The sequence below is a fragment of the Podarcis pityusensis genome (assembly GCF_964106645.2).
Source record: "Podarcis pityusensis genome assembly, chromosome: 6".
Lineage (NCBI taxonomy): Eukaryota > Metazoa > Chordata > Lepidosauria > Squamata > Lacertidae > Podarcis > Podarcis pityusensis.
The window spans coordinates 76,694,442-76,721,951 of NC_138030.1; the positions used below are offsets into that span (position 1 = coordinate 76,694,442).

The following is a 27,510-nucleotide window of genomic DNA, read 5'->3' on the forward strand; positions in this document are numbered from 1 at the left end:
TTGTAGGTATCAGATGCTGTGGTATCAGTGTTTCTCATTCATGCAACAATGTTCACACAATGTCGTGGATGCCAATATGCCACCCCTAAATCTCCCCCCCCCCATTTGATTCAGATTTTATCTTTGCGAGGAAAATTTGATGTTAAAAACAACAACGGCCCAACCCTGTTCCTAATGACTCTTTGGTGATAGGATAGCAACCTGTTTGTGGTGTTAAGTTTCCATTTGGATCATGGAAAGGTCAGTCATCTAATGCCTCGCCTCTTCCTTCTTTAGTTGCCGCCATATTTCTGGGACTGCGAATGCTCAGCAGCTCTCCTAGCCAATGGATGGTTAAAACAATGGGAGGCTTTGTGGCCTGGGAAGTCTTAGCTGCTATCCTGATGGATGTAACTCTGTGGTTGAAAAAGAAAGGTGAAGCTTGATTCGGATCTGTGTATAAAAAGCTTTTCTTAACAAAGCACGCAAGTAGGAATTAATAACATTCCTGTTTTTTGTTTTGCTTTGTGTTTTACAGAAATGTATGAAGATTCAAACACCAAGGTAATCTTTTTGTTCTTGCAGTCATTATCAGTGTTTTGTTTTCTTAGATTTCTACTTGAGTGGAAGCTCTAAACCAGAAGGTTATTGGGAAAACCAAACAATATTGAAAATGTTGCTAGCTAACTCTATGTATGGGGTTCCGATCCTCCTCCGTCCCACTTTAAGGAACCCTCCAGGCATTATTTTTATTATGCATGTATTATGATTTGTGCTCAAGAGAGTATTGGAGTGCTTATATGTGCACCTGCAAAAGTTTGGAGGCAGTTATACTACTTTGTTTCCAGTCGGTGTGCATCCTGTAACTTCCTGTTGAAACCTTGCAATCACAAATATTCTGGCATTTATTTATTTATTTGGCCTGCTTTTGTTGCACTATAGCACATGAGTGCCCTTCCAGACAGCAAGAATCCAACAACATTGGGGCAGCATCACAGAAAAACTAATAATGTGGAATGGCATGTGGACAGTCCAGTATAAACCCACCACTAATGCAGTATTATTGCATCAATGGCATTTTGCAGAATAATACCCCCCCCCCCAAAAAAAAAGGTCTGGAGGAAGCCTAAAAAAGCTAAGTTGCTTCAGGAAGGGGGCAGGTGGTGTTGACAAACTTGCCAGGCCACAGTTATTAGGCCTTCTCTCTTTTTTATGAACATCGATGAGCCGTTCAAAAGGAATACAGTGGTACCTCGGGTTACAGACGCTTCAGGTTACAGACGCTTCAGGTTACAGACTCCGCTAACCCAGATATAGTACCTCGGGTTAAGAACTTTGCTTCAGGATGAGAACAGAAATTGCGCAGCAGTGGTGCAGCGGCAGCAAGAGGCCCCATTAGGTAAAGTGATGCTTCAGGTTAAGAACAGTTTCAGATTAAGAACGGACCTCCAGAATGAATTAAGTTCTTAACCTGAGGTACCACTGTATAGTGAACAGATCTTTCTCATGGAAGATCTCAAACTGTATATCACGTAGAGATTGTGATTAAGCTGCGTACAAACTGCGGAAATAAAATTCAAAAACGTATTAACTGTTAAGCCGAATTTTCATCGTTTTAATTTTGTTTCCTTTCTAGGTGAAAAGTGAAGTGATACTGCTGCTGTTGTACCTGTGTGGCAACCTGGCATTTTTAATAGCTCTGCTTATAGGTATTGGAAGTTCTTAAAATCAGTTTTCCATTTGGAGGAAGAATGAAAATGGCTTCTGCTCTTTTTCTACCCAGACAGAAATTTCCAACCTCCTCTGTGCAATTGTCTACCTGGATGTACCGACTACTTGTTGAAAGGCATCAACACTGATCATGAAAGTTGTCTGATAATGATTCTAAGGGAAACTAATTTACAAATGAAGCCAAATATGGCAAATGCAAGTTGTGAGCGTGTTGACATGAAATGCATCTTTAGTCCTGACCATTTTTGACGTACCTGATCAACATTTGGGTATTGGTAGGGTTTCTTTTTCAAGCCATGGCAAGAGAAACTCTCCCCCTTCTTTTGTGATGCCATCTTAATCAGTTATTCTGTTACTTTAAATTTAAGGCTGGATTTACAATTTCACTCTCAGACAAATTCTAAGTACTGCAGAGACTTCATTAGTACTCCCCTTAACTTGACAAATGCAAGTACAATCAACACGCTCTTTCTGCCACACTGAGGCTGCAACCCTGCAAACATTTATTTGCAAGTAAACCCTACTGGCTGCTTTGGAATGCATGTCTGATTAAGACTGCAGTGCCTGTGTGGTCAGCTGCATGGAGATAAACACAGATCTCTCGCCTCTGTAGACTGCTCCATTCATTTCAGAGGAAGAACACAATCTGTGGTCACATTTCTTGACATGAGTTGTGCTAGGGAGCTCTTTCCTCAGTGAACAATTACTGGAGCACAGCATATATTTAATTATGACAATCCCCAGATTAATCACATTACTCTCTTAATGTTTTCCCCCATGGTTTTGCTGTCCTTAAATTACTGATCTAGTCCAGCAACTATTGGCAAGACCTTGGATCGTCCCAAGCTGCAAATGTTTTGTCACATTTTACAACTCTGTGCCAGTGTTCAAAAACCGTTAGCAATAGAAAGACGTTTCACATGTAACACTAATCATGATAGCTGTTGAAGCACAGATTTATGAATTTAGAATCCATTTGGCTGTGCAGTCTAAATGCAATACTGGCTGCCTGCCCCTTACCTGAGCCTCGTTCTCTGTTCTTCATCCTCCTCCTTGCTGCTTGCTCACTCCAGCCATCCAGCACAGAAGAGATGACTTCTTCTTTTTGCCTCCCACATGCCTGCATTGCGTTATTTGCCTTCAATCAACAATCCTCAACAATGTCCAAGGGGAATTTTGTGGTCTTCCTCCACAAGACAGCACTTGCTGTTTAGCCTCACCCCCCACCTGTCCCTGAATACATAGAATCATAAAATTATAGAGATGGAAGGGACCCTGAGGATCATCCAGTCCAACCCCCTGCAATGCAGGAATGTGCATCTGTCCCATATGGGGATCGAACATGCGACCTTGGAGTTATCAGCACAACACTAACTGATTGAGCTACCCATCCTATTCTCTTCTTGGCAACAGTGGCCAGAAAGAGGGGAGGAGAGCCCCAGTGGGGACAGTCCATTTGGCTATGTAGACCTTGGCCTGGTCCAGCATGTTAATTCTTACGTCTGTAATAATCCAAAGCAAAACACCAGCATCAATGTTATGATCAACTTTTGTAGTATTATTATTCATATGCTGATTTTTAAATATTCCTTTTGTACTGTTCAGATTTTATATGATTAAATGCAATTCTTTTTGGATCTGTTGAAATAAAAGTCTCGTTGAGCGACAAGTGGCATTCTCTCTTGCAAATGCAAGCAGGTCTTCTGTTTTCCTACAACTTCCCTACACAAACAGCTCAGAGAAGCTCAGGAAGCTTGGTTATAACTCTTCAGGATTTGGAGAGTTGCCGCCCAAGATGTTTGGTATCTGATGCAAAGAATAAGAAGGAGCCCCTTCCTGGTCCACATACAGATTGCAACCCAAACAGCCGTTGAATCTTAACTTCAGCACTGAGATCAACACTTGAGGCCAGCAGCCTAGTTTAGGGGGCACAGGGCTTACGAGTTCAAGGTGCTTGGGGGCAGTGGTTGGAGCTATTATTGTTACCCAATTCCCCCACCAAGCACATCCATCGCTGCACTCTGCCTAATAGTAGGGTCAGCCCAGTCAAGGCTGTAAGGGCAGGTGGGACAACTGGAGTCCTTCCTCTCATTCTCACCCAAGTTGCTATGGAGGAGAGAAGGGAAAATAGCAGGAACTTTCCATCTCTTCTTTCCATAGCAGTAGTTCACTATTACAGTGGTACCTCTGGATGCAAACGGGATCCGTTCCGGAGCCCTGTTCGCATCCTGAAGTGAATGCAACCCGTGTGTGCTCAGGTCGCGATTCGCCACTTCTGTGCATGCGTGTGACGTCATTTTGAGCGTTTGCGCGAGCGGCGAAACCCGGAAGTAATGCATTCCGTTACTTCCGGGTCACCGCGGAGTGCAACCCAAAAATGCTCAACCTGAAGCAACTTTAACCTGAGGTATGACTGTATTTATTTATTATTTTAGAAATATTTATTATTAAAATCCAATATAAACCACATTTTACCAATGTCAAATTACAATTCAAATTCAAATATATATCAATTATAAAGCCAATTATACATTTTGTATGACTTCCTGCGTGCTAGATTTCAAGGTGAGATGATTTTATTTCATCCTGCTTCCGAGTCTTAATTGATCCAATTACATTCAGTTAATCCCTTATTGACAGCTACAGAGTTTTTGACTTCCATTCAAATTAACACATTCAACAATTCCTCCCCCGCAAGAGGAGTTCTATATCCCATATATTTCCTGTGTGTGGTGTTGATCTTACCCATATTGTTTCTTCATTCTTCACTATTTTTTAAACCTGTTTTCCCAGGTGAAATATATAAAGCTGTGAGAAGAGGGAGCCAGTATTGACTACGAAGGGACAAGCCTGGAAACGAAAGTGATTTTTTATTATTCTCTTCTGTTTTGTAGCCTTTGTTGTATAGGGCTGGGAAAGAATTGCCGGCTGTCCCCCCATTCCTTGGAGGACTACTAAAAGTCAGTGCAGCAACACTGGGCCTTGGTGGGCCAGTGATCTGATAATGTAGAATTGTAAGGGACCGTGAGGGTCATTTAGTCCAACCCCTGCAATGCAGGAATCGTTTTGCCCAACGTGGCGCTCGAACCCAGGACTCTGAGATTCAGAGTCTTATGCTCTGCTGTCTGAGCTATCCCACAGGATATAAGGCAACTTGATCTGCTTGATCTCTAGAGAACCACAGCACATCCTTGATGAGGGGGGAAATGGACAAACCCTGAAATAGGATGAAGATTCCTACACTGTGCATCACTTCTCTTCCTCTGTTGGTAAGACAGGAGACCCCTTTCATAATTTGCCTTCCATCCATGGCCATTAAAAAGCTAACACAATAATGATTATAGGTATTCGCTATTGTTTGTACCAATCATTGTTGCCTCATTGCATAGCTTGCTGGCAACCTCACATCCTCCAGGCCAAGGAAGTAGTAATTGCTGGCATTCATGTGTTAAATACAGATAATTAGCAATCTGTTATAATCCGCTGACAGAAGGAGCTCTCCTCTTAAAGTATCTACATTTTGGGCTTCAGATTATGTTAAATCTGGTCAACAATATCATGAGCACAGAACAAACTGTTGATGTATTATGTGCTCTTTTCTGCAGCTACAGAGAACTTTATACGAGCTCACAATGTTATTATTTCTCCCTCCGCTGTCCCTGCGAAACCTCTCTCGTATGGAGTTGCTGTTAGTCAGTACCTTATTTTCTTGCCATTTCTTTCATTTCCTCAGATGTACTGGGACTTTTGATATCTGGAAAACAGAAAATCAGTACTATTTAGGGGGATGAGAACAGCAATATTCAAATTAAGGTAGTGGAGAGAATCGAAGAATTGTAGAGATGGAAGGGACCCTGAGAGTCATCTGGCCCAACCAACTGCAGTGCAGGAAAATGCCTCTGACAACCTGAGACAGGTTGAGAGTGTAGGGATCTTGGAGTTACTGGTTCCAGCATCCAGAGCTGGACCAGCAGGATAATGTGTAGGGAAGTTTTCAGTCTTTGATGTTTTATTATATTTGTTGGAAACTGGGCAGAGTGGCTGCAGCAATCCAATCAGATGGCCTGGTTAGTTAAAGGTAAAGGGACCATTAGGTCCAGTCGTAGCCGACTCTGGGGTTGCGGCGCTCATCTTGTTTTATTGGCCGAGGGAGCAGGCGTACAGCTTCCGGGTCATGTGGCCAGCATGACTAAGCCGCTTCTGGCGAACCAGAGCAGCGCACAGAAACGCCATTTACCTTCCCGCCAGAGCGGTACCTATTTATCTACTTGCACTTTGACGTGCTTTCGAACTGCTAGGTTGGCAGCAGCAGGGACCGAGCAACAGGAGCTCACCCTGTCACGGGGATTCGAACCGCCAACCTTCTGATCGGCAAGTCCTAGGCTCTGTGGTTTAACCAGCGCCTGGTTACAAAGAATAAAAATACAACCATCATCATCATTAACCCATCCTTCTTGATACAGCAAATGTAGGGCAGCCCACAGGACAGAGGGTTGCTGCTGTCGCAGGAACGTTAGGGATTCACATGCCAGTCTCTGAGTCTGTCACCTCTGCAGCAGGAAAACTTTTGTTGGAAAAAAAAAATCCAAAATATTATCAAAGACCAAATCACCGTAATAGTGTCTCATCGTATCCCGCTTGGTGGAACGGAGGACTGCATTCATCTATTTTTGCAGCTGCCCCATGCTAAAGATGGCCAGCAGGACCCCAGAGAACATTTTCTGCAGGGTCGGGGTGTCTGAGGGAGCCCAGCACCCCAATAAAAGAAATGGCAAATAATGTTATACTGAGGAGGAGGAGAAGGCTATGCCCCTTGGATGGTATCCAACATTACACGACTGGACTTCCCCTTCTTTTCCTCCTGAGGAAATAAAGAATGCCTTGGGAGTGAACATTGACCCATACTGCTGAAATTATCTACATCCACAGGTTAATCCTGTTCAAAATTTGAATGAGCATTTTTGCTGATGCAGGTCTCACATTCTCATTGAAAACTATTCAAAACAAGAAGCAGGAGCAGTGCTGTGTTAAAAATTGATTTAATGGCAGGGTCAGTTACAATTGGCCAGTTCTGACTAGGAAGTCAAACTGGGTTCTTTCAGTCAGCTTTGTAATCTTACCAATGCATTCATAACCCTATATTAATAATCCACATCTTTATAAGAAGCAACTGGATGACTCTATTGAAACAACAGCTATCGATCCGTGCTGTAACTTAACATAAACTTGTGTAATACAGCACAATTTGCTTGGGCTTCCTTGTGTTTCCAAGCCGCACCTCTTGGCAGTCATGTCTTAAAATTAAGACATAGTGACACTTGGCTGGACATGCCTCAAAGCACTTTCAATGAAACTGATTTTGGAGCCAGCAGAGCACAGGCTGAATATCAGGATAAAAATGACAGAAAGCCAAGTTGCCCTGTGTTGTTCCTTTGGAAACAATGATCTGGTATCACCTGAGCGATTGCAGCACAGGATGGCAAGTGATGGAGAGATAATAGGTTTTGTACACAGTGGCCACACACCCAGCTCTTCTCATTCTGCAGGGTTGGCAAGTAAGTCATCTTGCCTCCAAGAGTCCTGCTTGCGCAGCACAGAGGCAACCTCCCCACTTAACAGGGAGGAGGACATCTACTCTACTTATGTGTCAGGCTGTCAGGCAAGGCTTACCTTCCGCCTCTCTGTAGATAACAGCACAAAGCGAAAGCAGTCTTCTGCAGCAACAGAGAGCTTTATTGAACACAGCACAAACATTCAGCATCCATTTTCGCCGTGCAGGTGCTCCCAATTGAGTTCCTCCCACTTCCCTCTAGTTACTTCCGTCTTCCCGTCTCCTCACCATGTGATCCCTCCACCACTGAGCCTTCTGAGAGGCTGCCCTATCCAGACGCCTGGCTCTCAGGCTCATGGGATGCATACTTTCTAGTGAGGGAGAATCAACCATCTCTCTCTCTTCCTGTTCCTCTTCCCTTGCTTGCTCTTCTCCCAGCTCAGCCCAACTGTCAGTTCCCAAACTGTGTCCTTCCACGAACCATTGCTCTAGGTCGATACTATCCTCCTGCTCCAGAGGAGCTTCAGGATTAGGCCCTTGAGCAGAGGGAGAGGGGGGCTCCCACCATTCTTCCTCAGAGCAATACCCTTTAGTCTGGTTCCTGACATCATGGGATGAGGCATCCAGCTTACTTAGTTATGATGATGTCACATGAAGGTCATACTCTTGACTTGGCTTTTTTTCCAACCGGAACTTGCCGGAACTCAGTTCCAGCACCTCTTAGCTGGGCGCCATTGGCATTCTAAAAGAATAAGGGAGGTGGTCATGGTGAGTTCCGGCACCTCTTTTTCTAGAAAAATAGCACTGCTCATAAGGTCCAACTTGCAAAAGCCCAAGTACATGGAATAATAATAATAATAATAATAATAATAATAATTTTATTTATGCCCCGCCCTCCCCGGCCAGAGCTGGGCTCAGGGCGGCTAACACCAGTAAAATTACAGTAAAAACATAATGTGGGGGGAAAACAATTTAAAATACAGGTTAAAAATACAATTTAAAATGCAGCCTCATTTTAATAATAGCCCATAGATCAAAACCATAAGGGGAGGGAAACTTAAGGGTCAGTCTGAGTCCAAACCAAAGGCCAGGCGGAATAGTTCTGTCTTGCAGGCCTTGCGGAAAGATGTCAAGTCCAGCAGGGCCCTAGTCTCTTGTGACAGAGCGTTCCACCAAGTCAGGGCCAGTACAGAAAAGGCCCTGGCCCTAGTTTAGACCAATCTAACCACCTTGCGACTTGGGACCTCCAAAATGTTGTCATTTGTGGGCCTTAAGGTCCTCTGTGGGGCATACCAGGAGAGGCGGTCCCGTAGGTACGTGGGTCCATGAGCTTCTGCAAGTTTGTTATATATATATTTTGCACAGGGTTTACAGGGTGTTAGGGGAGGGGTAGTAACTCTAGTGGAGGGCACGTCATACTCCTTCTGGGGTAGTTTGTTCACCTATGGTCCCCACTCATCTTTCACTTGTGGCTCCTAGAAGCTGTCAGAATGGGACAGTGGCCACACCCTGGGAAACAGCTTTGACTCCAGCTAAATCAGATGAGGTAGCCAATGGGTTAGGGACTTGGTGAGTTAGGGACTTTCCTTGCATGTGTAAACAGGATCTGGCAGATTGAGCAACCACTAGCAGGCCTAACAGTCAAGAAAGCAGTTTCTGCATGTGCTGTAGGGGGAAGTGATGTGGCTCGTCAACCTGGGAAGATAGCCCATCTAGGAGAAGGAAAACTGACCCTAAACCTCCACTGCCTTTTGGCATATCTTCGGGAGAGGAATAACCCACAGGGTACATCGCTTATGTGTTTGGGGAAGGTGTTGACTGCTCTGGCTAACAGCTGCTATAGCAACTTACGAACTGATGTCAGCAACAATTGTCTTCTGTAAGTGCTAAGTAAGTCATCCCTGTTAAAATTATGATGCATCCTTGAAGCTCACAGGCACCCATTGAAGAGGAAATACTTATGGCTTTATGTGCACCTGATTGCAGCAGGTAGAGCTCTTGCAACATTTCCTCTTGCAACATTTCCTAAAAAAGGCGATCCTGGTTCCTTCCTTTCAGCAGAGCTGTCCCTTATGTTTCTTTGTACTTGAAGAAACAAAGCTTATCCAATAGAGTTCATTCAGCTAGGAACACTACACAGACTCACTCTTCTCCCAACCTGGTGTCTTCCAGATGTTTTGGACCACAACTCCCATTTTCCCTGGCTGGGGCTGATGGGAGTTGGATTCCGACAACAGCTGAAGGGCATCAGGTTGGGGACACGGTCATTTGGGGAGCATGGGAAAGCTGACATTTAAAGGAAAGTGAGAAGTAACATGGTCTCTGCTTCATCAAACGAAACCTGTAGGCTTTGATCCAGAAACACACAAATCCTCACACACTGCAGCTAGGGTTGCTGTTCCAATTCAAGCCAGGTCAGGAGAAAGGCACCAACCTGCTCTTTTGAGGAACGAAAGCCTACAGAGACTAAATCCAATTCCCAAACAGCTGAATGGCATTGCTGCCAATATTCTCTTACCAGGATTATGTAGGCTGAGCTGCAAAAAAACAGTGTCCCCTCCCACAGCCATTCCTGGGTGGGCTCACTGTTTTTAGGAAGCTCACTTCACACATCAAACTCCATTTTGTAGCTACACACCCCTAAGGTATTTACCACAAGCTCAAAATAACCATATGCTGCAAAGCTGTTTTGTAACGGCCACATGATTTACACCTGTGCACAACCCCAAAAGTATGAGTGGATTGTGGATACAAAACCCCCCCAACAACAACATTTGAGTAAAATGTGAGAATTAGGGTCAAACCAGACATTGGCAGAAATGTAGATTAGTTCCTGTGATGTCCCTTCCTTGTAACACCTGACAGAAAATGGCACAGATTAGTAGTAAATGTTGTATTTATTCACATCCTGCCTTTTTCCCTGTCAGGCACTCAAGGTGGCTTACAGCTAAAATAGAAACAGCTTTAAAGTTGTCAGTTTTGGGGGTACAGGTTTGCTCTATTTCCCCACTGTGAGGAGAAAGACTTTGGGAAGTTGAAAACAACATAACAAAGCTGAAGCTTTGATTTGATTTGGCAAACTGTTACAACTTTAAGCAGTAAATGCAGTTCAAGCAATTTTAAATATCAACCTTTGCAGATCACAGAAGGAAAGAAAGTGTCTAAGGTCAGGGAAAGAATGACTACTGCCATAGATGATTTCATTTGCCATGTGGTAATTTCTGAGGTGGAGGCTAAGGTGTCATTAATGGGCTGTTCTCCATCCTCTGCCTTCTGACAGGTTGAGCCACCCAGTTCTTCCCTGCTATTTGTTACATTGCTCTCAGAGTCCTACACTACAAGGTTGCAGGACAGAGCCACAAGTACCAAGGCTGACCAGAAACAGGATTATTAAGGTAGGTTGCTGGAATTCTAAACAGTTTCCCCTTGTACCATTGATTTTCATAGACAGTGAATTGTACTTAATGGAATGTCTTGACTGAAATGTTTTCAACTGGAGAATAAACCCAGGCTTTGATATTGAACCCCGATAGGTGGACCCAAACTGGCTTGTTCGGGTTGTATTTTATTCAGAAAGTAAAGTTTGGGATGGAAAAGTGACATAACTGAGTGCATGTTTAAGGTATTTGTTGTTACTATTAACTGAGGGGTTAAACCAAGATATTGAGGATCAAATACACTTACCTATGAACTTGGTAGCTGAGAAAAGTTAATGCAGATAATGTAGGCTTATGGTGTATGAAGTCAAGCCAAGTTAAATGTGAAGACTGATGGGCAATTGGGCATACATTCTGTTAACAGCAAGAGAAAGAATATGGAAACATACAGTTCATTGAAGGAAGAGAAATCTTAATGCCTCCACTTCCTACATAAAATTCAATGGCCTTAAGCAGGAATTATCTCCATGTATCTGAAGAATGCAGGCAATTACTTTACTTCAACGAAGTTGCTCTTTATTTTCACTCCGAATTGCGCAAGTTCTCAGGTGGTAAATATACACATTTCTTTCTCAATCTGAATTTGCATTTGGATTTCCTTGCACATCATTGCTAGCCTAGTCCAACCAGCTGAAAAAAGAGTGGGTTGTTGCTGTGACCGAGAAACAGGCCCACAGACCTGTTCGGGTGCATTCATTGTGGGCCCCTCCTGGTAATCGTCATGCATCTGGAAGAAAGTGGGATCGTCCAAAGTATACGTTTCATATTGGGCCCGGAAACGCCTGTTGAGAGTTCTACCGAGGCAATTCAGGTCGAAGACATGTGAGATCCCCTGCAAGATGAAGGATCCTACTGAACACCGAAGACAGATGTGCAAGTTTGTCAATCATTTGAACCCAAAGCAAGGGTTGAAGGGAGCTGCTGCCCAAAGCACAACCTCTGAGTTGACCTCTCCCTGTCCCACAGGAGAAGGACTGAGAATAAGATGGGTAGATGTTTAGAGTGATTCTGCAACGGCTAGTCTATACACTGGGTCTCTCTTCCTGGCTGCCAAGACTCTCTTGACCCCACTTCCTCCAAAGAACTATTACACTAGCTGCACTGAATATTCGTGCCTACACTTTACTGAAGGTATTTCCTCATGGGGAGGGTCTAAGCAGTAAGTCATGGAGCGTGAGCTCAGCCCAAACTCTATCTTGGTGTTGTTGGGTGGATACGCATTGCCTCTCCTCTGGAGACATTGGGAACATAGCAACGGTTGTGGGATTGTTGTCAGAGATCAAGATCTCCTACCTGAGTGATAGTCTTCCATATCCTAGGAAAAAAGCTGCCTTGATCTCCAACAGGGTCATTGGAATTGGACTCCACACTGTGATAGAGAATAACTTCTCCTCCATCTGCAATACAGCTGCCCCTCTGTCAAAAGTCCCAGTGCCTTTCCAGCATTGGCTGGCTTGCATCAAAGTCAGCAGAAGGTCTCATGATAAACAATATTTCCCATCCCTTCTTCTGGCCTTCCACCTTTGCCTGTGCTGATAGGCTGAGATGGCAGGAATCGGAGCCACATATCTGGCCTATACAGTGGTACCTCGGTTCTTGAACGTAATCCAAGTTCCGAAATGTTCGAAAACCAAGGTGCAAAGGGCTATCTGCAAATTCAACTGAGAAAATTGAAAAACACACAGTGGAAGCTGTTCGACTTTTGAGGCGTGTTTGAAAACGGAAGCATTTGCTTCCGGGTTTTGGCCGTTCGGGTTCTGAAACGTTCGTCAACAGAGATGTTCGAGAACCGAGGTACCACTGTACTTGAGATGTAAGAATGAGTTTCCACTGCTTGGGGTCCATTTCGTGTATGTGTTCAATATACAGTGGTACCTTGGGTTACATACGCTTCAGGTTATATACGCTTCAGGTTACACACTCCGCTAAGCCAGAAATAGTGCTTCAGGTTAAGAACTTTGCTTCAGGATAAGAACAGAAATCGGGCTCCGGCGGCACGGCGGCAGCAGGAAGCCCCATTAACTAAAGTGGTGCTTCAGATTAAGAACAGTTTCAGGGTAAGAACAGACCTCTGGAACGAATTAAGTACTTAACCCGAGGTACCACTGTATTTTGCATTTGTTGAATCTTTAATGCAAGGATTTTGGGAACATGTCCTGCTGTTGTGTGGGATGTGGTTGTACGAGTGTGATTCAAGGTGCCCATTGGAGAACTGTTGTGACATGTCTGGAAAGACCACAGTTCAGTGGCTGAACACACAGGGTGGTACCCAGCTAACTTGTTCCTTCAGCTCAGGGAATTCTGCTTGTGCAACAGAACATTATGCCTCTCCGCCCCTGCACACACCCCTAAAATAGTTCTGGAGGTTCCCTCAGCCCTCTAGAGCAGATATGGGGATGATGTGGAGCATGAGCAGCGAGAGAACAGGGCAAGTTCCTTGTGGTGATAGCACATTAGTTGGATGCCACCCATGCTCTCCATACAGAAGGTTCCAGGTTCAATTCCTGACATCTCCAGTTTAAAAAAGAAATGTTGGAGGGTATAACAGAGTGTTTTGTAAGACTTCACCATTTTTGCCCAGCTTAATTCCTGCATCCAAGCCGCAACATAACTTACAGCCAGTCTGCTCCCAGTCAGAAATGAAGGATCAAGAAGACTTTCCCCAGAGTCTGTCATTTATTTGGTGACAAGCCAGAGCATGTAAATCTATTGAGTATCTTAAGCAGCATTCCTGTTTACCAGTTTTTCCAGACCAGCTAATTTGAATGCAATGGAGTCAGAGTATCGATAGGTGCACACAGACTAATTTGAGCAGCAAAACACTTTGGAAGAACATTCGGCTTCATGTTGGACCAACAATTTTGTGCCTGGGACTGAACTTAATTGAAACTGGTTCTGTTAGTTCGCTGCCGAAGCTGTCAGTGAACAGCACAGATTCGACTGGTCTCTGTGTCGTTACAAAATACCTCCCCCTGTCCATTTGCCAGAGCAACATTTGCAATAATAAAAAGGAGTTGCTGGGCACTTTTAATAATTATAATAAGTTAATGGATGAATGTTCGTCTAACTGAATAAATGGAAATAAACAAAATGCCCATCTGAAACCTGAGGAGAGTCTCAAGCCTTGGGACTGAATCAGCCATGCAACTACACATATATTGTGTGTGTGTGTGTGTGTGTGTGTGTGTGTGTGTGTGTGTGTCATTAGTAGTGTGACAATTAGTGTGGGGAGACAGACTCACTACCTAAGAGAAACAGAAGCACTTACTCCTGTTTTTAAAGTGCATTTGGGTGCACTATAATTAGAACAGAATCAAGTATATCAGCTTTATGAGTCAGATGAAAATGGTTTCAAAAGAGCTCTAACTCAGGGTTTAAACTGGGAATACTGATTACTTACTCACTATATTGCCATGACAGCTCACAGAAGTTGGAATTGCAGGTGTTAGTAGAACTCTTTTACCTAGGAAGTCAGGTGACTTGTGGATATCCAATCAACTTCCTCCTGCCTTCTCTTATATGACCTCTGAGAATTCCTGAGGAATTTTTGATACACTTTTGCAGCAAGAATGAAACTAAATATTTATTATTCTTATTTATAATTTTCATTTATGAGAAACATTTCAAACAGAATCATCTTTACGTATCATATTTTGACTTCCCTCTCCCTCTTTCTCTGGTTCCTTATATTTACTCTATTTTCCTACATATCTCAATTTAAATCTATTTTATATTTTATTTCCATCCATTTCTCTCTTTTTTTAAAAAAATTTGCATGTTTTTACATTAATCCTGCTAATGTCTTAATTTGTTTACGATGAATTTTAAAATATTCAATAAATGATTTCCATTCCCCCTTAAAGACTTCAATTTCTTATTCTTCCAGTATGTTTGGCCATTTCTGCATATTCCGTTAGTTTCTGTAGCCATTCTTCTTTCGACAGGACGTCTTCCTCTTTCCATCTTTGGGCAAATACCATTCTTGCATACATAAATAAAATTTTATGGTGCTTAGGTAACTCCAATCCCATAATGCCTAAAAGAAAAGCTTCTGGGGTGTTTTGTGTGTGTGTGTTTTTTACAAGAGCTATCTTAAAACTCTTTTTCAATTCATTATGTATCATTTCCCAGTAAGCCTTTATCTTACTACAGGTCCACCACATATGGGGAAAAGTACCTTTATTCTCTTTATATTTCCAACACTTACTCAATTTTGATTTGTACATTTTAGCTAATCTACTAGCTGTTGGATACCATCTATATAACTTTTTCATATATATTTTTTCTTAAACCATAACATGCTGTAAACTAAATAAACCCAGCCAACAATATACGACTGAAGATGAAAATGTGAATGAACAGTTTGCTACCTAAGTAGCTAAATGAAGAACAGACACAAACATGTTTCATTCCACCAGCTACACCCACAACCTACATTTAAAGAGCATTGCTCTCCCCCCACCAAAGGATCCTGGGAAATCATGGGTGTAGCCAAGGGTGAGGGCAAGGAGGGGTAGCTGCCCCCCAATCAATAAAAATACATAGCAAATTGAGGTTCTGCCCCCCCCTAACAAAAGGCCTGCCCCCTAACAAAAATCCTTGCTACGCCCAGGTACGAAATGTTAAGAATGCTGGGAATTGTAGTGCTCTGAGGGGTAAACCACACTTCCTGTTATGTACTGAGTTGAATAGGATCCAAAAGGCAGCAGACTGATTGGTCCTAGAACAATAGGATTCAGAATGCAGCAGTCTGACTGGTCCTAGAACAATAGGGTCCAGAATGCAGCAGTCTGATTGGTCTACAGGAGCCACCCAATCCAGCTCCAGGTGGAAGTGAATCCGCAACCTGATTGGCCTACAGGTGAATCCTGGAATTAGCCAATCACATGGGGCCCATTGTGTAAATAATGTATATAAAGCAGACATTCTAGGGGAACTTCCATTCCTCACCAATATGAGCTGAATAAAGAGCATGAAATCCACTCTCGACTCTTGTGTATATTTCACTTCCCATGATTCTCTGGGGGAAGCATTGTGCTTTAAATTCCTGGTGGGGTTGTGACTTTCCATCATTCTTTCTACTGCTTCTGCCTACCCTCTTTGGTCGGGTCCAGTTCCAAAGTTTTCTTTCCAGACAGAGAACTATTTCCTCAACTGTTTCCTTAAGGCATCAGAGGGTTAATTCCCAAGAGGGTTTCTCCCCACCTGCTTCCCTTCAGAACAGCACCCCATAATTTGGTAATTACAGACAGGAGTGCCCTTCAGCAATTCAACCTAGCAGTCTAAAGTTTCTTTCGGATTGCCTCGTGGATTTTGCCAGCTAACATGACTGTCTCAAGCAGCTGTTTATTTAAAGAAAAGAGTTTCAAAGATGATGTCTGCATATTTTTTACAGACACTTGGTTAATTCCCTAATATTTCAAAGATTCCCCACCTCCCTGTTTTAAGGGAGCACGTGTGACACCCTTATTCTGTGGCAACTACAAGATATAATGCCCTCTGGCATTTAAACCAGAACTATAAACCACCTCTATGGTTATAGGTTGCCTTAGTAAACTATTGTGTTGATTAGTTCTGTCAGGCAGGCAAGTTCAGAAAAAGTCAACTGTTTCTTAATTCATTGAATATGGGCTTCATATGACTGGGGGAGCAGGGAGATTAGCAACATGGGATTAAATACTAACAATGCATAGCTTTAACAATATATACTATTATTGCTGAAACTTAACCAAGATCCATAGAGCTGAACTTATGCACACAGTATGCCATTCTTGGTCTGCTATGCTACTCCATTTGGACCCTGGGGCCATTTTGGGCAAGCCTGCCTCTTGGGATTTTCAGGTCTTTAAAAGTGGGAGATATATACTAAAGCTCACACATTATCTGGTGAAACTTAGTTTGGATTAATAAAGTTGGTGAGGTCCAGTGGAAGCCGAAACAGCACTGTACTTTGTGTTTTTGAGGGTTTGAGAAACTGACGACAAAAGATACTGACTCGTTCCTCTTGTCCTTGGGTCTCCCTCTTGTAATACAGAAATACTATTGAGATTTTTCACATACTAAATACACAAGCAAGGTCCAGTTTGAATAGGTAAGGTTTGCTTATCAAAAGTGCTACGTCCATAATAAAATTACTTTTACTAATATAATCATAATCAAGCAAATAACTGAATATAACGAAGTTGCATACTCTTATTACCATTAACATTTAACTGAATTAAATGTTCTTTGTACATTGGTGTCAGCCATGGTTCCTCCACCTTCTTATAAATAACTTTATTCCCTTTCTTCAGATGGAGAAGTATTATTCCTTCGTGGTCATTTTTTGTGCTGTCTTCCTGCCCAAGGCCCTTGGGTTTCCATACAAAGATGTTTCAATAGATTGTTTCTCTATGTTACCGAATTGTGGAGGAGGACCACAGACATCTACTCCACCTTATGTCGTCTCTGTATCATTTGATAGATACGATCCAGGAAATGAAATACAAGGTACATTATATAACATGCTAACATTATGGATCAGAGATGGGATGGTGGAGAAATGTGATTCAGTTCATTTAAAAAAAGCAAAACTACCAAATTTGTACTTCCAGAACTGCGCTTTCATGTATATGTGCTTTTCTATTATTTTACCTTGCCTTGAGCTTTTAAATTTTGTAATTGGCATTTTTTAAAAATTTTATACTGGTCATTGACCATAATAAAATGACTTGACTTGCACTTCCAGAACAATGCAAGAACCAAAACACAGCCATTCATCAAAATTCACACTTCTCCAAATTTTCTAGTTAAGTAATTGCAGCTTTCTGGTTAAGTAATGTGTCAAAAAATCATGTATTAGAGCATATATTAGTGAAAATGCACTATATTAGACAAAAATGTTCTGGATTGGGGAATTCCTTAAATAGGAAGGTGCTACAGCTAGATTATTGTACCGTTTTGTTCTTTGAAGTTAGGTTATGTAGCAAAATATATTTCAGGATTCTGTGGTGGAGTCCAGTTGTTTGAATGCTGTAATTCCACAGTGCAGAACAAACACAGGAGTTACTGAGCAGAGAATCTGAGCTTCTTCCTGGGTATTTAAACTCAAACCTGAAATGGAAATAAATGCCGATGCATGTTGTCTTTTCATGAGAGCGGTGTTTCTTTGATGTAATGAACTCACAGAAGACACACTGGAGATGAGAACATATCTGATTCCTGAAGCTATTCAGAAGCGATTACTATTCACTGCCATGGATGTAAATCATCCTGGCTTTCTAAATGCTGCAATCGCTTAGCCAGTAAAGTTTCTGACTGAGACAAACCTGCTCTGCAAAAATGAAAGACCCAAGCGATCAAATGGGAAATTTCTGATGCGTAGTTTAACTCTGTTAAAAGTCTTTATATTAAATTTATCTGTTGGTTTCCCCCAGTGACTCTAGAAGGAACGTCGTCTGCTGGATTCACAGCATTTATGGTACAGGCTCGGGAAATTGATGGCAATGTTCCCGTTGGCATGTTTCGCATCAGGGATCCAAATACACAAGGCTACCCATGTGCCAACATGACGGTATGTGTTCATTTAACATGAGAAATTGCTTTCTTGATGGTGCCAGAGTGGTATTCATTAGCCTCAAAACAGAATGTATCATCGCTCTGTTTCTTCCTTTTCTTTAAAAATACGGAATATGTACCGTATTTTTCTGTGTATTGGATGAGGGTTTTTTGACTCAAAAATCATGTCCAAAAACTGGGGTCATCCAATACACGGATAGTGGCATGGGGGGCGGGGAGATGTGGAGCGCCACCAGCCATTTGGTTGGCTGGAGCGCGGCTTCTCCTGATGCCACAGCGAGTGGGGAGCAATCTGGGGGGTGTTTCCTGCCCACAGCTGACTGGGCAGACAGGCTGAACAACTTTGGGCCATCTCCCCTTATTTTCTTAAAACTGAGTCCCCCAAAATAGGGGGGGGGGTCTTATACATGGGGGCGTCTTATAGATGGAAAAATACGGTACCTGTCTTCCTCCTTTTTCATAACCAAACTATTTGTGATAGGCAAGGCAGTTTTCCGCCAGGGCATCTGCCAAGGACACAAGTGTTTATAGAGCTGGGATAAATTTCCTTCTCAAAATTTTCCTGTGTGGATTTTAATGGCAAATATTCTTGAAAACTGAATATCCAGCACATATTTGATGTTTAATGGTGGCATTGTGCATACATTGGTTTTGATGGTATCTGGTAGCTGAAATGCAACAGCAGTCAATGTTTGCTGGCACCTGACAATTAGTGGTCAGTACCTGGTGCTATCCTACAGGTGGCTTGCAATTAGGGAGCATTCTGGAAACACCTTCTTAAATAGATAAAAACTCACAGCCAAAACTTTGAGTTAATATCAACACTAGAAGCCGAATTGCAAAGTATGAAAATCAATTTCATGTTTTCAGATTTAAATGCTGTTGAAAGGTCATTCAACTGTAAGAGTAGCCTAGGCTGTAATCCTGTACCAGTGTTTTCCTGGGAGTAAGCCCCACTGAACTTAATGGGACCTACTTTTGAATAGACATGGGTAGGATTGCACTTTTAGAACACAATTCTACACACATCGGCTCAGAAATAAGTCCTGTTGAGTTCAGTGGGGTTACTCCCAATCTCAGGTAAGTAGCTATAGGACTGCAGCTTTAATTAGTGATCTCGTTTCAACTATAGCATGAGGAACAATTTACCTCAAATATTGTTTTTGAGCTGTGTGTTGTTTTTTTAACTTGTGTGTCTGGATTCTGTTTCTTTTGCCTTCTCCTTTCAGAATTCAGCAGTAAGTCACACAAATCCCAGCGTAAAACGCAAAGTCACAACTACCTGGGTTGCTCCTCAGGGTACGAATAAGATTCGCCTTATGTAAGTTGTGGATTTCTTGCTATGTAATATTTATCGAGGGACTTTAGTTCTTCTTTATAAAAGGAACAAAATATATCAAGGTTGCATGTGTGGCCATATATTTGGAAATTATAAATGTACTGTTTTTAACACTCGATTGGGAGCCGCCCAGAGTGGCTGGGGAAACTCAGCCAGATGGGCGGGGTATAAATAATAAATGATGATGATGATGATGATGATGCAGGCAGGTGCACTACCTTTGTGGTAGTGGCACCTTCCCTGTGGAACGCCCTCCCTTTAGATGTCAAGGAGATAAAGAACTACATAACTTTTAGAAGACATCTGAAAGCAGCCCTGTATCAGGAAGTTTTGAATGTTTGCTGGTGCTGCTGGTGCTGCTGCTGCTGCTGCTGCTAATAATAATAATAATATAATAATAATAATAATAAATTTATTATTTATACCCCTCCCATCTGGTTGGGTTTCCCCAGCCACTCTGGGCAGCTCCCAACAAAATATTTAAAATAGAATCAAACATTAAAAACTTCCCTAAAGAGGGCTGCCTTCAGATGTCTTCTAAAAGTCAGATAGTTGTTTATTTCCTTGTCATCTGATGGGAGGGTGTTCTACATGGCGGGTGCCACTACAGAGAAGGCCCTCTGCCTGGTTCCCTGTAACCTCACATCTCGGAGTGAGGGAACCGCCAGAAGCCCTCAGTGCTGGACCTCATTCTAATACATAGTGATGTATTACTATGTTTTTATATATGCTGTAACCCACCCAGAGTAGCTGGGGAAATAGATAATTCTGGACTGAAAAGTATAATGGAAATTCCCCCGAGAGAAAAATCTTATGTATAATATATATGATATTATATATCTCATTAGAGAAAAGCCTCAACACTAGAAATAGTGATGATTTCTTGGTGTTTTTTCTCCCCTCTCAGGGCTACTTTTCTTCAAGATTATGATACCTATTGGGTTGGCGTTCATAGCAAAACTCTCTCACCCAGATTTTCAGAAGTGGCTAATATTTCCAAACCCATCAATGATTCCAAACCCATCAATGCTTCCAAACCCATCAGTGATTCCAAACCCATCAATGTTTCAATGGCAGCCAATAGCTCAGACCTAGCCAATGATTCTGTGGCATCAACAGTTTCTGATATTACCGATGATTCTGAGGAGTACGATGATGATTTTGATTTCAACACCCTCCTTGGTGACACTGAGGCAGTTTATGACAATGAGATACCTGTTGATTCTGAGGCGACGCCGGACTCCAGAACAGAAAATGCCACAGAAAAGAGCAGGAGGAAGGTATTTGTCAAATACTTATTACAAACCAAAGGAGGGGTGTAATTCAACTGAACAGAACAAGTGCATGTTTTTCAAACACTTGATCATGAATGTTGTGAATATGACCCACCATTATGTTCCTTTAGTAGCGTGGTTGTATCTTCTGCATGGCTGATTATTGCCACATCACTCCAGTAACTTAAGAAATGGAGGAGACCCTTTAGAAGGGACTCATTTATTTAGAATCAGATCCCAGTTTGTCAGAATTTCTGCTGAAGCTGCAACACTGGAAAAGTCAAATTTTATTATTTTTCTAGCACATATTTTATTGGAACAGTATAAGATATGGCTACATTCTAGGAACTGGTAACATTATTTATAGGATCTTAAGAACCTTTATTTTGAGTGATTTCAAGCATCCAGTTTGCCCCTGCTCTCAGGTGGCGGGTATTACATATACCATGGAGCAGAGATGCGGGGGTGGGGCACAAAATTAAATCAGTTCACACTTAAATGTAAGCCTATAAAAGTTGCACTTGCCAAACCAATATGCAAACTAAAACACAGTACTCTTCTAAAGTTCTCATTTCTCTGATGCAATCCTCCAACCGACGAATGCAAGCAGAAATTTGTATGTAATTGAAAAGTGCACACAAGAATGTTTATCAGTCGAAATCATGTTCAAAATTGCATTGTGTTGGGGGGGGCAGGAATTGCTTGCAAAAATTAATACCGTAAATGTTAGGAGAAAAACACAGGAAAATGCAAACAAATGTGCACACAAGCTTTTTTCCCCTTAATTGCAAATTTATGTGGAAAGGTGGCAAACCAAACTTAAGATTGAGAAAAAGATAAACTGAAAATGATGGGATTTATGCGTCCTCACCACCAAGGTGCCACAATAAACAGTACCCCCATGAATGAGTGTGTGGATTTATGAGTGGGATAAAAAACACCTCGGATCGATCGATCGATCGATCGATCGATCGATCAATCAATCAATAATGGAACATATAACAGGAATGCTAGCATCCCTGTGGTGATGGTATTCCTACTCCAGTAGCTGGCAGTTAGCTAGTAATTGCAGTATTAGTTTGTTTCCCATTGGTGGGCGATTGTCCGGGTTGGCAAGTGGCTAGTGATGCATGAAGAATCGTCAGTTGATGCTGCAGATTTCAAATGCTGCTAAAATGAAGGGCTAAGAACATGGTGGAATTGTTGTAAGCAGATCCACCCTTACAGAACCACCAGGTATTCCTTCACAGCTTTGCAACATTTTATTAGGTATAGTCCCTACTTTACAAAGCGGTATCTCTTTTCTTTTCAGTCCGTTCTGACTGTGAATGTCAACTGTGGCGAGGTAAGAACCTTTTTAAAAAAAGATTCCTCAGCGTTTCCCTCACTTACTGTCAAGATCTTTTTAATTGCGTGCTTATATATTTACTGTGTCTGTAAGCTCACCCATAATATAAAGTTCTCTGGGTGGTTTACCCTAAATAAGTATAAACACAATGGGAATACAAGGTAAAATAAAATCTTACCGTTTAATGAAAAGCAACAAGAAAACAAAACTCTCCACAACCCCAAAGTTGAAGCACAAATTTAAAAACTGAGAGAACCAGCTATGTAAGTTATTTAAAACATTTGGATAAACAGAAAGGGCTAAAAGGGGTGGCACAAGGCAAAACTCTCTGGGAAGACTGTTCCATAACTGGGGTACGCCCATCAGGTGTGCAGTAGCACAACCGGACACCTTCATCTGCCCCAGCTGCAACAAAACATGTCTCTCCCACACTGGTCTCTACAGCCACACCAGGAGCTACAACCATCCAACAGCTTGACCTCACCCCCAAAGGCACACTCCTCCATCCTCCTTTGTCTCCCGAGACAGATGGATGCCAACCAGTACCATTTCATAAAACAGAACAGCATGCACCTGGGTTGCACTCCTGAAATGTTTAGAACGGCCCACTCTGCTTGAGTTAATCGACTCTTTTCTTTACCTGGTGTGAACAAGTCCACCCAGTTATACTGGGAAAGAGACATATTTGTACTTGGTAGAAGGCTATAATGCAGTTTGACTGGTTAAGTAAATTGAGTGGGCTGAGAACACTTCTTCATTGCACTGCCGTGAGCGCTATAGTACTTGAAATGCGTAAGGAAGGCACAAAGTCCCTTTTAATATTACCCCTAGGCCGGCCCTACCATTAGGCAAAATGAGGCAAATGCCTCAGGCAACAGATACTGAAGTGGGGAGTAGCACTCCCCTAGACTAGCCTGCTGGAGGCTATAAGGAGAGAAGTGGGGTGTTTCATTGTGTAAACAAGAGTCTGCTGCATAACTGGAAGAGCAGATGTGGCGTTTGCCCGTTTGTTTAGAAAATGTCTGTAGAGGGGGGAGAGAAAGGGTTAAAATGTAGACCAATAGGAAAGCTGGAGGCGGAGCCTACCTGTTTATAAAAGGGCTTAGCCTGAGGTTTGAGTGGTTAGTTGGTTGGTTTTAGTGGGTTGGCTGGTTGGGAAAGGCAGTTGGAAAAGCAGTTGGCAGGCAGTTGGCAATAGAGAGACAGTGCAGTGGGTTCTTGTGTGAGGGGAGGTAGAAGAGATAAAGACAGGATAAAATAAGACTAAGAAGGTAAAGAGTAACAACGTTTGGAATGCAGTTAAAGTTTATTTGTGTCTGCAATAAGCTACACTCTTTTTTGTTAACTTGAGAACTTGACTGAGATTTACCAGGGAGGACCTGGTTGGTGGCAGCGAATTAGTGGTGTATGGGTCAATAGTCCATGAGACAACCAGGGGCTCCGTACGAACACCACAGCAGCGTTGTATAGCACTCAAAGTTCTTTAAAAAAACAAAACAATCTTATTTTTTCTCAGGCTGGAGCAGCACAGTCAAGCAGTGGTGGCTGTGTCAAGGTAAGCATTATTTCCTTAAAAGGTCCTTATTCCCCTACAAGATACGACAATTATATACACATTTGTCTTAAATTTTTAAAGAATCCTTCTGCACATAAACGCTGCAGGTTCAGACAGGTTTTTTATTCGGGTAAGTTTGAAGTGTCAGGCTCATTCTTCTGCATAAAATTATCCAGCCCTTATTACTGTGTCTTCCGTCTGCGCTCCTGGTATATCTGCATCAGTACAGCTGGACGCCTTCATCTGCCCTAGATGCAATGAAACATGTCTCTCCCGCATTGTTCTCTACAGCTGTAACCCTCCAACAGTTTGACTTTACCCCCAAAGGCACATTCCTCCATTTTCTCCCATTTTCTCTCTTCCTGTTTTGACCCAAATAACAGAGAGAGGAATTTTCACTTCTTTCATTTTTTGTTCTTGGTGCCTGCCCAAACAGAACACTTGCCAAAGATTCCACAGAGGCTTTCTAACTCTTCTCCCATGTCTTAAAAATTAAACCAACCTGTGCTGGTGGGTCCACTGAAATGAATTTCAGAGCAGCTCTGTTTATAATGAAATAATTATTTTTCCTTTTGTGATCTTTAAATATTAAAGGCTTGGGTTGCATTTATTCCCTCGTCATAATCCCTCATTTATTCCCTCATCATAATCTTAAATTCCTGATTAATTTTCAGAGTACACAAGGATCATCGCAGAGCAGTGGCAGTGAAGCCAAGGTAATTGCTGTTTTTTCCTTGCCATTAATTCTTTGTTTCTTCTCAGGACTTGATAGAGCCAAACGACATGTTACAGCTCACTACAAACTACACAGTAGCCACAAGTAATGTTAGTCTCATCACAGCTGTTCCAATCCAAGCAGTCCTTGGGAGGGGACAATTTTACGAAGGAAAAGTGCTGTGTTGCTTCTCCTAACATCCTTGGTGCTGCTCATGCATGGAGGTTTTTTGCACAATCCACGTGAAATAAATTCTCATCAAAATGCCTTCCCATAGTATTTCCCCATTTAAACCAGATTTGCTGTTTCTGCAGGGAATCTGATAAGTTAAAAGAAAAAAGTACAGTGGAAACAGCAAATCAAAATTAAACACTGGATTGGGGGTGGGGAATTGTGGAATTGCACTTTGATGAGGTCAGCACCATGTGGACACTGGGAGAAACTTGCATGCATAATCAACAGTAAGTCCACAAAAAGTGCAGCTGTTGGGAGCTTCCACACAGCAGTTAAGCCAGTGAATGCTTCAAAGATTTGTATACAGTGGTACCTCTAGTTACGAACTTACCATATTTTTTGCTCTATAAGATGCACCAGACCATAAGACGCACCTATTTTTTTGGAGGAGGAAAACAAGAAAAAAAATATTCTGAATCCCAGAAGCCAGAACAGCAAGAGGGATCGCTGCGTCTTATGGAGCGAATGCAGGCTGCACAGCAATCCCTCTTGCTGTTCTGGTTTCTGGATAGCTGCGCAGCCTGCATTCGTTCCATAAGACGCACACACATTTCCCCTTACTTTTTAGGAGGAAAAAAGTGGGTCTTATAGAGCAAAAAATATGGTAATTCGTTCCATTCTTAACCTGAAACTGTTCTTAACCTGAGGTACCACTTTAGCAAATGGGGCCTCCCGCTGCCGCCATGCCGCTGCCGCATAATTTCTGTTCTCATCCTGAGGTAAAGTTCTCAACTCGAGGTAACTCTTCCAGGTTAGCGGAGTTTGTAACCTGAGGCTTTTGTAACTCGAGGTACCACTGTACTGTGCAGTAGGCTGCAGTCCCTCCCCCCACAAATTCAGGCTCAGAAATGACAGGCATCATTTTTTCTTTCCAGGTCATAGTGGTCAAAGAAGGAAGCAGCAGTGGAAGCGGCTGTGGTGGGGTAAGTATACACTCTGTCCTCTTGATTCTAGAATTTTGTCCTAGTGTAAATGTTGCATAACACAAGCTGTACTTGAGGATTCGGTGAACTGTGTTACTGCAAAATAAGAGATTACCCCATTTTATAGCTGCCCCTCTCCAGTGCCGGATTTATGTATAAGCTAAACAAGCTATAGCTTAGGGCCCCACTCTCTTGAGGACCCCCCCAAAAAAAATTAAAGGAAAAAAGCTTGGATGTACATTTCCAAAATATAAGATAAAAAACAAATAAAATAAAACCTACATACAGCAAGAGTGTTTTGTGTTGTGTATGGACCTATTAGGTCCATAAATTACCACATAGCATATATTCAACACAGAAAACAGTGGCAATTTGTTGTTGACAAAGGACAGCTGGACATATAAAGGGCCCCATTGCCTTCAGTAGCTGAGGGCCTCATCAAACCTAAATCTAGCCCTGCCCCTCTCTGTGTGATTTGATCTATCCAGTTTGATCTATCCATCTGAATGATATAGTCACAATTGTACCATATCCATGTGCACTGACGTGCCTGCTGACCAGCAAAAAAATAGACAACTGGCTTTTCTTTTGCTCACAGGGAGGAACTGCAAGCGTGTACAACAAGTTTGGCTGCAGAGATGTAAGTACTGGTATGCCTCTTTCTTTTGTGTTGTTGTTTTTTTAAACTTTTATTTTGCTTTAAACATGTACATATCAATACAGACAACCAAAATTACAAAGGAAAATTCCTTAATAGTAATGAAAAAAAACTTTAAAAACTACAAAAAATATCAAAGTACATAACACAGAAAATAAGCAACTATGGAAAAGATAAAAGAAAATAAAAAATAAAAAAAATAAAATAAAAAGGAGGATGAGCCAAAGCAGGAAGGCTCATCTATTGTACACTTCCGTCAAGCTCACAACAGATCATTATTCTTATCAATTATCTCTTTTGTGTTTTATTCCTGTTCCCTGCTCAACAACGCAGGGGAAGCTGCCATATACTATGTCAGCCTATTGGTCAATTTCACTCAATATTGTCTATGTATTAAGGGTAATGGTAAAGGTAAAGGTTAAAGGTAAAGGGACCCCCTGACCATTAAGTCCAGTCACAGATTACCCTGGGGTTGCGGCGCTCATCTCACTTTATTGGCTGAGGGAGCCGGCATACAGCTTCCGGGTCATGTGGCCAGCATGACTAAGCCGCTTCTGGCGAACCAGAGCTGTGCACGGGAACAGTGTTTACCTTCCCGCCGGAGCGATACCTATTTATCTACTTACACTTTGACGTGCTTTCAAACTGCTAGGTAGGCAGGAGCAGGGACCGAGCAAAGGGAGCTCACCCCATCGCGGGGATTCAAACCGCCAACCTTCTGATTGGCAAGCCCTAGGCTCTGTGGTTTAACCCACAGTGCCACCCATGACCCTGTATCAAGGGTAGGCTCCCCCTTTTAGCCGAAAGGCTGCTTGAAGAGGTTCTCATTTCTTATCAGTCCAACAGGGTGGTCTGCTATCCAGAATTCCTAGGATTTATACTGAATTTTAGTCTTATTTCTACATTTTCTTGAACTATAAAGGCTGCCCTAATAAATTTAGTTCCTGGACCAGCCTTCCTCCACTAAGCATCCAGTTACAGAGCTAATCATTTTCTTTCCCAAAGTGTGCCTCTGGTTAAATCATACCATTCAGGAAATTAAGGGAGTTTTGGTTTGTTTACAGAATGCAGCTGCTTCCGGTGATCAGTCATCATATGGCCAGGTAAGAACGCTTTCCACATTGTTATTTATTTTACAAGTATAAACTTTCTCCAAAGTTTAATGACTCAATTTACATCTTCAAAAAGTAGATTGCACCAGGATGTGTG

General features: G+C 42.3%; 2 protein-coding genes across 15 annotated transcripts in view; both read left to right on the plus strand.

Annotated features, from left to right (window-relative positions):
* LOC308480724 (putative ferric-chelate reductase 1) overlaps positions 1 to 3,246 on the plus strand; it is a 30,583-nt gene extending 27,337 nt beyond the window's left edge. For both annotated transcript variants that reach the window (XR_013988258.1, XM_081012459.1), the window contains 3 exons: positions 277 to 414; positions 518 to 543; positions 1,616 to 3,246. Coding sequence is in view for 1 of the 2 variants with exons in the window: in XM_081012459.1 (XP_080868585.1) it covers positions 277 to 414; positions 518 to 543; positions 1,616 to 1,705 (254 nt within the window). In the remaining variant the exon portion in view is untranslated. The remainder of the gene's footprint in view (positions 1 to 276; positions 415 to 517; positions 544 to 1,615) is intronic.
* A 7,250-nt stretch (positions 3,247 to 10,496) lies between these two features.
* Positions 10,497 to 27,510, plus strand: part of LOC308479884 (uncharacterized protein) — a 30,685-nt gene continuing 13,671 nt past the window's right edge. For all 13 annotated transcript variants that reach the window (XM_081010883.1, XM_081010878.1, XM_081010884.1 and 10 more), the window contains exons 1-11: positions 10,497 to 10,656; positions 16,992 to 17,187; positions 18,114 to 18,250; positions 19,485 to 19,576; positions 20,502 to 20,874; positions 22,181 to 22,213; positions 23,733 to 23,771; positions 24,446 to 24,487; positions 25,596 to 25,643; positions 26,242 to 26,283; positions 27,366 to 27,404. In XM_081010883.1, coding sequence (XP_080867009.1) covers positions 16,992 to 17,187; positions 18,114 to 18,250; positions 19,485 to 19,576; positions 20,502 to 20,874; positions 22,181 to 22,213; positions 23,733 to 23,771; positions 24,446 to 24,487; positions 25,596 to 25,643; positions 26,242 to 26,283; positions 27,366 to 27,404 — 1,041 coding nt within the window. In that variant the 5' untranslated portion in view covers positions 10,497 to 10,656. The remainder of the gene's footprint in view (positions 10,657 to 16,991; positions 17,188 to 18,113; positions 18,251 to 19,484; positions 19,577 to 20,501; positions 20,875 to 22,180; positions 22,214 to 23,732; positions 23,772 to 24,445; positions 24,488 to 25,595; positions 25,644 to 26,241; positions 26,284 to 27,365; positions 27,405 to 27,510) is intronic.